The following is a 12,819-nucleotide window of genomic DNA, read 5'->3' on the forward strand; positions in this document are numbered from 1 at the left end:
ATGCGTAAATCGTCCACCTTGACTTTGGCCTTGGTATTGGCCATTACCATTGATTGTGGATTTGCTGGTTTCATTGGCGGTGGTGGTTACGGCAATGCAGGAGGATTTGGTGGTGGTTATGGTGGAGGATTTGGCGGTGGTTTCGGTGGATCCCAAGCTAGCGCCAGTGCAAGTGCTAGCGCCGGTGCTTACTCGGAAGGCATTGGTGGCGGCGCCATCGGTGTTCCCTATGGTGTACCATATCCCGTTGGTGTCCCCGTTCCCGTTAAACAAGCCGTTCCAGTTCCTGTCAAGGTTCCCGTACCAGTCGACAGACCTGTACCTGTTAAGGTTCCCGTTCCAGTTGATAGACCTGTTCCTGTAGCTGTTCCCGTCAAAGTCCCCGTACCAGTGCATACTGCCGTTCCAGTAGCTGTACCCGTTGTTGTTGGTTATAAACACTTGTATGGTGGTCGTGGTTATGGTGGTGGCTTTGGACGTTCCGGCTTTGGTGGTGCTGGTTTCGGTGGTTTCGGTGCATATGGACGTCCCGGTTTTGGTGGTGCTGGTTTCGGTGGTACTTACTCGAAGAGTGTGGCTACTTCTACTAGCTACAGTGGTGGTTTCGGAGGTGATTTCCTCAAAACCAAGAAATAATTTGCAATTTTTTAATTAGTTAAATATATTTTGTAAAAATTGTGAATATTGATTGCTTTTTTACACCACGTCAATATTTATAAGGGTACTAAAAGAATTTTTGTTTTAGGAGAAAAGTTATTTTAGTTAAAAAAATTAGTGCAAATAATTAACGGTGACATTCTATGTTGGCCGTACGATACTTTTGATACACATTATGTGTTTTGAATGACATTTCTGTCCACATGCTGTGTATTATTGAGCGGATCTAGTAGTTGTTCAATACTGAGCACATCAGTGGTCATGCAAACAAGCTTTAACAATTAATTAAATATTTAATAAAATCCACCTTATTAACATAACGCAAAAAATAGTCGATCGCTATATTCTAAATTCTCAATTTTATTAAGAAACCCTCATCATTTCTTAGTAATGATTAAACAAATTTAATATAATAGTTATGTAGGCATATAACTATTATACTATTGTGATAAAAAATTTTAAAATCTTTTAAAATTTGAAACTAAATGCGTATCGCCATTCGAAATGTTCACTGTGGCGTATGACGCGTCTATGATTACCAGAGCACAAGTTCAATTATGGTATAACCGGTTTAAAGAATGTTTAGAAAATGTCTATGATGATGCTCGTCCTGGTTGCCCGAGCACAATCTATGAAAACAAAAAAAGATTAGATTTAAGATGTTGGCTGTCGTTCGGCTCATGCCAATCAGTTTTTACAGCATGAACGGCATCGAAGATTGTTTCTATATTGCGAAACCAATATAATAGGACTTGGTATTTTTCCACTTCCCAAAACTGGAGATATCGATGAAGGATTATGGAGATGAAAGAATAGCCGAAACCGGAACTGTTAGCTATACCAAAAATAGCGTTTCGAGGATTGAAGAACACACTGGGATGAGTGTATTATATCTGATGTGGGTTACATTAAAGGCGACAAAATAGTTATTGTAGGAGCTGATCTTTAAAATCATAGTGGTATTTTCAGAGATGAATGATCCGGTATCGATTAGGGTATTTGAGGCATGAGTCTACTTAAAGCTATTTTCAACCTCTGGTCTTCTATGGCAAGACCTTCTAATATTAGGTCAAGGAAAAATAAATCCATTATTTTTTTGGGCAGATGGCTGTACTGTTAGATTTCTCGTAAGGTATCGATAAAACAATATCAGATTTATGCTCGTTGCACTCTCTTGGCCGATTAATGGCTCCTCCGCGGCTTCCTTTTCGGATCATATTCTCCCAGAGTAAAAATATACTCCATAAGATTCAAATTTTGGTTATGGTTCATTTGGTCCCTAAAAATATTGACCGCTAATCTGTCTAACCAGCTATTTACATTGGTTAGACAGATCGCCTTCCCCATGGAACATTTGTATTTTTCGGCTAATAATTGTGGCGTCTAGAGCAACTAGAAAAACTTACCGTTTGTTTTCGATCTATTCCATCCCCGAAATATCATCAGATCATATTGACCATAACCACAACCTAAAGCAAACACTACATTTGTCCCTCTAGTATGGTAACTATTATCCAAATACATGCAATAATATAATTGGTAGCACTTTAAATGTCAACCACTCCATCAACTTCTCGGGTATAAGTCCTTCAGGAGTAAATATGTACGACATAGAATTAAAATTTTGCATTTTTCACACACAGTCTATTTGGTCCGCTAAATGTTGCCCTACCTACATAAAAACAACCGTGCTTCTTCCATAATCAGACCCCTTTCTATGTGTAAAATTTCGTGATTTTCTTGTCATAATTGGCCAGAACCTTTGGCCAGAACCGGTCCTACATGCAAATTATAATGGACGGACACTCATGTCTAGATGGACTCCGCTAGTCGAGATAAAACAATTCCCGCTTAAGGCCCCTCGAAAAAAATCCACGCTTAGGGCTTCATGGATTTTCGAACCATAAATCCACGCTTAGGGCTTCATGAAACAATATACCCTAGAAAATGACATTCTTTAAACAAAAATCCAAAAAAAACCTATGTTACTTGAAAACAATTTTTTTTAATCCATGTCTATGCTACTTGGAAAAAATGATCTTTAAAAAATTCATGCATATGTTACTTAAAAACATATTCTTTAAAAAATCCATGGCTATGTTACTTGAAAAAATGTTCTTTAAAAAATCCACCCTTACTGCTTAATGAAAAACATATTCATTAAAAAATCCCCGATTAGGGCTTCATGAAATAATATTCTTAAAATTCACGCCTATGGCTATATAAAAATATTCCCTAAAAATGCACGCTTAAAGCTACATATAAAATATTCTAAATTTATTTTTTTTCATGAAAAAATATGTTTTCATAACCGCGCTTAGTACTCAATATATTCTAATCCTGGCTTTTGTCTGCTTTTTTTGCTGACGATGCGAATTAAAGTTTTTATTACATTTATAATATTTGTAAATTGTAATATTTTTTGAGGCAGGTACCAGAATCTACATAGCATATAGTTGCAATAAATCTGTATCTATATATATAAAATAGAAAAAAATTTGTTTATTTGTATGTTACCGATAGACGCCAAAACCGCTGAACAGATCTTAATGAGATTTACACTGTATTTCGGGGCATGGCCTGAAAGTAACATAGGCTATATAAACTTTTAAAATTCCGCGTGGATGCGGAGTTATAGCATCAAGAGTAAACATACCTCAAAATTTCTGAACATGTAATATGCGTATATCTTGGAAACGGTTACAGGTACGGGCTTCAAAATGTGTCTGAACAACGTAGGTGTAAATACACATTATCCATACAAAAATGAGGGCGGTACATTAGGGGGAAATGCAATCCCCATTGCATTTTAATAATCTACATATAGAGAATAAACAAAATTTTGTTTGAAAAGTCAAAAACCGCTGAAGAGATTTTACTGAGATTTTTACAGCCCCTGATGCTACCCAATACAAAAATACAGGGTAGATAAAATCCTAAAATTCCGCGTGGATGTCGATTTATCCCATCACAAGTATTCCCAACTATGAAATAACATAGACATTCTATGCTTATATCTTAAGAAGGGTTACAGATTCCCACTTCAAAATTTGCCTGAGTAAATTGGTTACAGGTACGCATTATCCCTATAAAAATTGGCGTGAAGCAATGGGGAGAACTTACTCCCAATTCAATTTAATTCACCTATATTGAAAAAAAAACGCTTTTGGTTGTAAACACAAAAATCGCTGAATTGACTTAGCAGAAATTTTCACAGTCAGTCACATCAGCCATTATCTTCACATATTTGAATTAAATTTGTGTAAAATGAAAATTATTGACATTACAATTTTTACATTTTGTCATTTAGAAAAAAAAACATTTCAGTTAAGGAACATTTTTTTTTTGAAATTTTAATAATTCTACAACCATTGGGGAAAATAAATATGAATCAGCAATAATTGGGAGATATCCAGCAGCGAAATACTGATGTCGGATTAAAAGTTATAAAAATCTGAAATCTGTGGTGAGTTATCATCATAGCTTAACTGAAAACAAAATGTTTCCATTACTTAAGTTAAGTAAGTAAGTTTAGTTGATCAAACTGATATGACAAAAACTATTATTTCGAAGATGTATGGAGAAAACGACTAACTCAATCGCCACAAGTTCTATCTTCGGTCTTGATCTTGGTTTTCTTAAAAATACTAAGGTCTGTACAGTTAAGACCAAGACTAAATCTAGGTTCGGTAAAAATATTGTAATGTGATAATGCGTTCTTTTAAAAACCTTAACAGGAATTATACAGCAGGGATCTAAGCGATATCAATCGGTGCGAGGATATTTTGGGGAATCAGATGACAATACAGACATAACGGTTGGTGAAAATGGGAATAAATGATTGTATTGGTCTTTGAACGATTAATGAAAAACATGTGAATATTGGAGAAAATATTTTAGTGTATAATCCTATTGAGATAAATCAAGCCAATTTGTTTGTAATATCACAACTGTTAATCAAGCGCCACGGGTCCAGCTAGTTAAGTATAAATATAAAGTCTACAAGTTTGTATTAATGGGGAGTCATCAAGAGAAGTTACCCAACATATTCCATCATCGGACTTGGTCTATGTGTGGTAACTTAAAATTTTTAAAATTTTAAAAACGGTAGTGTTGGCGGTTTATTTGGGATACCATTTGTATTTTGTTTTTGCAAAATAGTCAGGCTGAATCCCAGTTTGTCGTTTTTATAAAACACAACCTTTTTATTAGTGGGGAATTTATGCCAATGTCCGTTGAGGTTGTAGTTGTAGGCGCCAACGAAACGTACTTCTCATTGGGGTCGTATCGCTGGTAACGTAAGAACTTCGAATTGTCACAAGGGACATTTGGGTATGAAAGGTTTTTTGTAAAGAAGCTATAAATAGCTTCTGGGGAGAATATACCAACAAAAAACTAACAGAACTTATGAGGATCAAAAAACGTTTAACATTCGTGAAGGAGATACTAGAGATCAGCGATGAGCCCCATCTTCAAACATGAGTTTATAATCATTCGACAATTTGTTCTGGTATTTTCGTTAATATTCAGAAAACTATTTAATAAATCAATATAAAACCACAAAATTTTGTCTACTACTGTGACCACAACATGGGCGAACATATGTTCATATGTTTTTTTCATCTTCATTCAAAAACATAAAAAACAAGTCTTTGAACTTTTGTTTGTCTTAAACGACATATAAAAGAAGCGCTGAACTCTAAATGCGAATTAGTTGAAGTTATTCAGCGAGACATTTAAAATGGTAAGCAAACAAAAAGAAACTATCGGAATATATTTATCAAAATCAAACTCAACTATCCATCACACAAACTAGCCTCATTAATAACGACCGGTTTAACTATTCCAGAAAACAATAATAAAATCGACAATTGCCTTGGCCGTGGTGTTGCTGTGCATCAACTCTATTTCTGCACATAGGAAGTTTGGTGGCGGCTTTGGCGGTGGTTATGGAATACCTTATGGTGTACCCGTGGGGGTTCCAGTAGGCGTTCCAGTTCCTGTCCAACAACCTGTACCAGTGCCAGTTCCAGTGCCCGTTCAAACTCCTGTAGCCGTGCCCGTTGCAGTGCCAGTTGGTGTTCCCTATAAGCATGGCTTTGGTCATGGTGGTGGATGGGGTGGTGGATTGGGTAGTGGACTAGGAGGTGGTTTAGGCGGTGGTTTTGGCGGTGGCTTCTCCTCAAGCTATTCTTCCAGCTATGCTAGCAGCTATGGCGGTGGTTTCGGCGGAGGTTGGCTCAAGAAATAGATTTATTTTTCTATTTTCTTTACATTAAATCGTTGCTGTTAATTTATTCAATTAGTTATCTATAAGTGTGCCGGTATTTTTTTTACATAAAAAAATATAAATAAATAAAATAAATAAAATTAAAAAAAGTTATGTGTGATTATGTTCGAGTGTAGTAAATGGATATCTGTATATTCGAGGGTCATTCTATACCGGGCAATTAAACCCTATTTGATCGGCTAATATTTATAGTGCGTTCGGTGCTGCTTTTAACTAAAACAAATACAAATTTTTCATCGTGGTTTTTGTTTAATGATACGAGGTTATTTGCATTTGATTGAATTGGGCATTGTATTGTTGTAAAACCAGTTATCGATGTCATATGTTTCTATGTTTTCAAACGCAACAACTCCATGTTTATAATATAGATTGTGGGTAAATCCCAATTTATTTAAAGATATCATAGAGGAATTGGAACCACACAAAATTCTTTAAAGACTACATCATTAGTTTGAAAGTTGGGGTTTGTTTGTTTTTACAAAACAGATTTAAAAATATAACAAATTTCAAAACGAATAAGAGTTGGACAAATGTATTCTATTTTGATATTTTATTGGAATGGTATACGAGGTCAGATCTAAAAATGACCCTTAGGGTCTGATAAAAAGAACCATACACCCAATGACTTTTTTACCCTAACAATTTTTTACACAATTTGTTGATTTAAAGGGACCCCCCATTCTCGGGGTCAATTTACTGTGTCAGCATCAAGAGACGGCTGAAGGGCTTCTCAAACATTAAACGCGTTTATCTCTAAACATTTTTTGCGAATGGCGGGCACGATAACTCAAAAACTAATAACCCAATCGATTTCCAAATTTGTACACGTTTCTCTGTGAGTGTATAGCTATCGTATGAACTAGGATAAAGCCAATCGGTGAAATCTTCAATATTTTTTAAATTGGTTTTTGGTAAAAAATCGGCGATTTTTCAAAAATATTTTTTCAAAGATCCACCATTTTGTTAATTTTAGAGCGAAGTCAATAATCCTAGTTCATACGAGAGCCCGACATGTACTCTTTCTAACACCATTGGAATTTTCGGATTCCGATGTTCCATTGAGGAGTTATTATGCCCGCCATCAAAAATAAGGACTTTTCTTTAATTACAAAAACAACAACAAAACAATAACAACAATTTTTTGTAACTTATTTTTCTTCTCTTTTAAATCTTCAATTACATATGTGCAAAGTTACAAACCTTAACAAGCATTGGTATTGATATACCAGCCCATTGAAAATCTTGAAAAATTAAAATCGAGAATGAAAAATTAAAATCCCTTAATAACTAAAATGAAACAAATTTGAAACCACGTATAAAAATTATAGAAATGTAATTTTTATATATGAAGAAAAAATAACATACTTTATTAAAATGTAGTCTAGAATGTATAAAAATTTCGAACCAATATTTTGTCTGTTAAACTTTCCTCCCTCTTTCACTCCCTAGAAATATCCTTTATTAAATTTTAACACGAAAACGTCATTCATAATTTAAGAACAACAACCCATCCAAAGTGTTGAAATAATTTTTAACTGCCAACATCATTTACCTTATCATGATTGTTGAACCGCACAGACCACAGGAAAATTAATGTTTCAAAAGATGCTATCTAATTTTCAGCCACATTAATTGCCATTAACTGCCAGACATTATAGGTAATAAATTCTAATACAACGAATTTGGACCGCATATTGCTGACATTTGTACAATTTTAAAGCCCTTCAAGGAAAAAGAAGGAACAAGAACGTAAGGACATAGCTAGCTATTGTTATTATTTCAAGAGGTAATTGAGTCAGTGGAATTGAATTAGGCATTTTGAATGTTCTGTTGTTGGGGAACAACAACTTAGCCACAACAACAGTTTTAAATCGGTTGTTTGTGTATGTTTGTAACATATATATGTATGTATGTGTGTGCACACACATTTTAACAAAAGATTCAAGATTATTTTGGACCGAATAGAAACCGCCCTAAGCTTCTTCAAAACGAAGGCAGGTTAGATAGTTAATTTTGTATTTATACTCTCGGCATTAATTTTAACTGATATCTGTGTAATATTAACACAATTATACATAGAGAATTTCTATATGGGATAATCCATAATGCAATCATAAATACAATTGGTGGCGGAAGTTGTTGAAAACTTATTTTAGCTGCCGCAAAAATGTAATAAAATGAAGGAGAGACTGGGGCAGCTTCGGCACTTTTTGTTTACATCTCTATATCTCAGTATTTATTGAACAGATCATTCTCTGATACTTAATTATAGAAACTCGTAGCAAAAACATATGATAAATTTGTATTAGTTACATATTTTTACAGTTTTGTCCAAAAAGTCAAATTTGACGCAGGTTCCCTTACTTGGGGTAGCTTCGACACATTTGTAACCCATAGGCATAGCTTGGTAATTATCATTACTATCAGTCTGGGTTAGAATTCGGATTTTCTAAAGGTTATATTTTGTTTTAATTTGCGACTCACTTTGACGTTTAAAGCTATATTTTCTAGAGGCGGACGTTGACGTCTCAAGTCCACACACACTATCAAAAATAGATCTTTTCCATCACATTTTCGTCAAAAGAAGCATGTTTGATCTTGCATATGTAATATCGAAATAAATTAAAGGATTATTTTCAGACCTGGCAAATCTACAATAGACCAGATTTTCACATGGAAAATAACCACAAAACACACAACAACACATTCCTCCTATTCATCGACTCTAAAGCCACATTCGACAGAGCTATGCGTTCAGAGGTGTTTAAAGCCATATCTGCGTTCAACATTCTTGCAAAATTAATACGGCTATGCAAGATATCTTTAATTGACACAAGGTCAGCAGTAAAAGACGAAATGGACCTCGAGGTCCCTTCAATACTGAACGAGGATTCAGACAAGGTGACAGTTGTGAATGGCGGGCACGATAACTCAAAAACTAATAACCCACTCGATTCCAAATTTTTACACCTTTCTCTGTGAGTGTATAGCTATCGTATGAACTAGGATAAAGCCAATCGGTGAAGATCTTCCTTATTTTGTAACTTGGTTTTTGGTCAAAAATCGGCGATTTTCCAAAAATATTTTTTCATTTTGTTAATTTTAGAGCGAAGTCAATAATCCTAGTTCATACGAGGGACAGACATGTGCTCTTTCTAACACCGTTGGAATTTTCGGATTCCGATGTTCCAGTGGGGAGTCATGCCCGGTATCAAAAATAAGGACTTTTCTTTAATTACAAAAAACAACAACAAAACAATAACAACATTTTTTTGTAAATTATTTGTCTTCTCTTTTAAATCTTCAAATATATATGTGCAAAGTTACAAACATTAACAAGCATTCATATTGATTTACCAGCCCATTGAAAATCTTGAAAAATTAAAATCGAAAATGGGGTTCCCTTAATTGGAAGAGTTTTCTACAAAAAAATTTTCTGGGTGAGTCAAATTGGCTCACTTCCGTAAAAGTAGGTATATACTAAACATACGTTAATCTAGTGTTTATAATTGACCGGAAAATTGAAGCGGAACAATCGTGATTTCCCCAAACTGGGTACCGTATTACCTGTATTGGTCCATGTTTCGGGGTAGCCCCCCATAGAGCGCTACCTCCAATTAATATGTGGTTTGAGCATGTTTTTCAGCCGTTTGACTATGTTGAAATTCATAGAAATGTTCTAGCGTCCAAAGGTACCAGTTTTTCATACTGAGTGTCTGTATTTCAGTTTTTCGTTTTCTCAAATAAACAACCTACTAGCAAACAATTTGCAGTGACGTAGTCACCATATAAAGTTTTCGACAAGATCGATGTTATAAAATGTTCGGTTAGGTCGAAATTTTGAAGTTTTTTGAAAATGTTTTTGGTCCAGTCGACACTAGCCTTCTTTTGAGCGATATGCTTGTGGAAGAAATGTCCAAGCATCAGATTAAATATTTACTTTTTAAGAATACTTTTTTTGGGAAACAAAATTTTCCGATGTCCAAGAACATTTCTAAAAGTCATGTTTTATCATAAATAACGTTGTTTATATTTTTTGAATGGGGTAAATATTATTGATCAATAATTCTTAATTATTTGTTATCAACAATTTCTTTTCTAAATGTTTTTTTTTTTTTTTTATCAAAGCATTAAGATACTACGAGAGGATGGGTGGATGATTTAAGGGATTTTCATTTTTATTGGGTAAAGGTTAAGACTTAATACTTATGCCAACATTTTACCTTTTTCATTGCCATACAAAGTTGTTGTTGTAAGTTGTGAAAAATGGTAGTACCATACCGAGTGCGTTAATGCTAAAAAGTCAAACTTTCCAATGGAAATGTAAGAATGAACCAGGAAACACTAAATAAAATATATAGTAGCCCTCGTATTGATACCATTTGTAATTGCTCGAATTCGGTAATTTTCTTAGTGGTTTCATTTGAATTCGTATCTATAAATGATTCCATATAATTAAGTAGAACAAACAAAAAGCAAAGCCTCATATACGTTAAGTAGCATCAACAAATGAGTGTATATAAGTGGATTCAGTCAACATACTTAGACGCACACAAACATACACCTCAGTTGATGACAAGAACACTCACACAAATCCATATATAAAATGAAAATAATATTATACACGTGTAGTAGTGTAGCATTGTCGGTATACTCTTATTACCATCAGCTATCACATTAATTGCTTTCCTTTGTTAACAGTCAACAATTAAAAGATCCTAAAGTCGTCGATGGAAAGGAAAGGAACACAACCTGTCTAACAGCTGAAAACAGAAAAATCTTCACATCCACACACACAAATCATCATTGCTTGGCTTGGACCAATTTAATGTAATTAAGTTGAATATTTTTGCAGTCGTTAAGTGGGTGGGTGAGTGGGTGAAAAAGGTGAGCCAGCAATAAATTTAAGACAATCAAGATTACGCACACACGCACACTCACAGACATTTTTGTTTGGAGGCAATTTCTGTAAAGCCTATCAAAAGCAGTCAACAAAAGTAAATATAAAACATCAATAATTTGTGTGTGTTTTCTTTGCAAAAGTAAACATAATTTTAAATTGAATAAAGACGCCGAAGAAAAAAGGCAGGCATAGCCAAGGGCAAAACAAAATACAACAAATATTTTACAATTAAAAAAAGCGCCGCATTCAACAGATGTTGCCTTTTGGAAATACATTTTAAATTAATGAATCTTAGTTATAACGTTTAGGGCACTATTTGAAGTGGTCTTAATTATAAGGAGGTATAGATTGTGATAAATGTTTATGGGCGTGAGGCAGTATGGTGGATTTCATAATTAAAAAACTTGTTGAAATTTCGAACCAAATTAATTGAGGAATATGCATGTACTTTTTTATCATTATTACATACATACACAGTTTTTTGAGTAGTAGATGCACATTAGTGAATTTATAAAGTTTTTTTTTTATAATTTAGCTATGCTAATTGGAAAATATAACAACAGAAATACACAAATCATAGTAAATTTAAACAATTTATTATACACTTTTAATAATATTTTCAAGGTTTTCATATAGACATTTTAACTAAAGTAAATAACGTTTATTAAGTAAAATGAAATGTATTGAAATAACTGTATATTATAATATAATACAATCATACGAATGGCATCATATTTCCATTAGTCTTGAATTCTTTTGTTATTTTTAACATTTCATTTCCTTTTCTGTCCCTGCTGAATACAAAATAATGCATTTCGCTCTACCCTTATTTCTATACATTTTCAGTTTTTGCCTCCTTTATGCGACATTAGGACATATACAGATGAGTTAACTTCTTCAATAGTAAAATTAATTTTAAGTTACAATTTTCTATATGTGTAAAAATCAGAAATAAATAGGGGAATATTATACATTTTATACTTCAAATTGTAATGGACACAATATTCGTTTCCGGTAAATATGCAAAACTTTAAGAAAACATTTTTAAATACGATTTTATATTACGTTGGGGAAAACGACATCGAAGAAATGTTCAAAGTTGACCGGAATGTTAACAGTCGTAATATCGCCCAGGAGCTAAAAAATCGACCATAAAAACTATTTTAAACTATTTACACAAAGCTGGTTCTAAAAAGAAGCTCGAAGTTTTGGGTGCAACACCAATTAACTGAAAAAAATAGGATGGATCGAATTTCCATCTGCGAAGCCTTGGCCAAACGGTCGGACGGGGTCGACTATATGATACCCTTTACCACTATGGGTACATGCAAGACATGTTAGTATCTACAATATCCTATAGATATAGAAATTTCGGTACCTAATTCAGTACTCTGTGCAAAATTTTGTCTCAATCGGATAAATATGGGCAGTATGGAGCTTCATTTACATAAAATGGAACGAAACTATATATAGAAGCTATGTCTAAATCTGAACCGATTCCAACTAAATTTCACATACATCAGTCGGGACCTAATTCAGTACTCTGTGCACAATTGCTTTAGTCGGACCACTATTGGGAGTTTGGTGTACTATTTACATTAAAACGGACGAAACTATAAATCGAAACTATATTTAAATCTGAACCGATTTCAACAAAACTTGGCACATAACTATCTAGAACTAATTCAATACTTTGTGCAAAATTTTGTCTCAATCGGATCACTATCGGTATCGGCTTGGTGCGTCAATAAGTTAAAATCGGATGAAAATATATATGGGAGCTATATCTAAATCTGAACCGATTTTCTCCAATTTCAAATCGGATCATAAATGGGACCTGTACATTGTTATCAAAAATACATGAACGGACAGACGGACGGACATGCATAAATCGACTCAGAAAGTGATTCTATGCTTATTCTCTAAAGGAACCATTTTTTCCTGTTACAAACATATGCACAAAGACACA

General features: G+C 34.0%; 1 protein-coding gene across 1 annotated transcript; it reads left to right on the plus strand.

Annotated features, from left to right (window-relative positions):
* On the plus strand, nucleotides 1-5,908 carry LOC133334927 (shematrin-like protein 2). The gene is made up of 3 exons (XM_061543240.1): nucleotides 1-610; nucleotides 4,395-4,474; nucleotides 5,507-5,908. Exons 1-3 carry the CDS (start codon nucleotides 1-3, stop codon nucleotides 5,906-5,908), a joined length of 1,092 nt encoding a protein of 363 aa, XP_061399224.1.
* Nucleotides 5,909-12,819: the final 6,911 nt, after the last annotated feature.

The sequence above is a fragment of the Musca vetustissima genome, unplaced genomic scaffold, assembly GCF_032173495.1.
Source record: "Musca vetustissima isolate MV318-11 ecotype Yass unplaced genomic scaffold, APGP_CSIRO_Mvet_v1 utg156337, whole genome shotgun sequence".
In the NCBI taxonomy this organism is placed as follows: Eukaryota; Metazoa; Arthropoda; class Insecta; order Diptera; family Muscidae; genus Musca; species Musca vetustissima.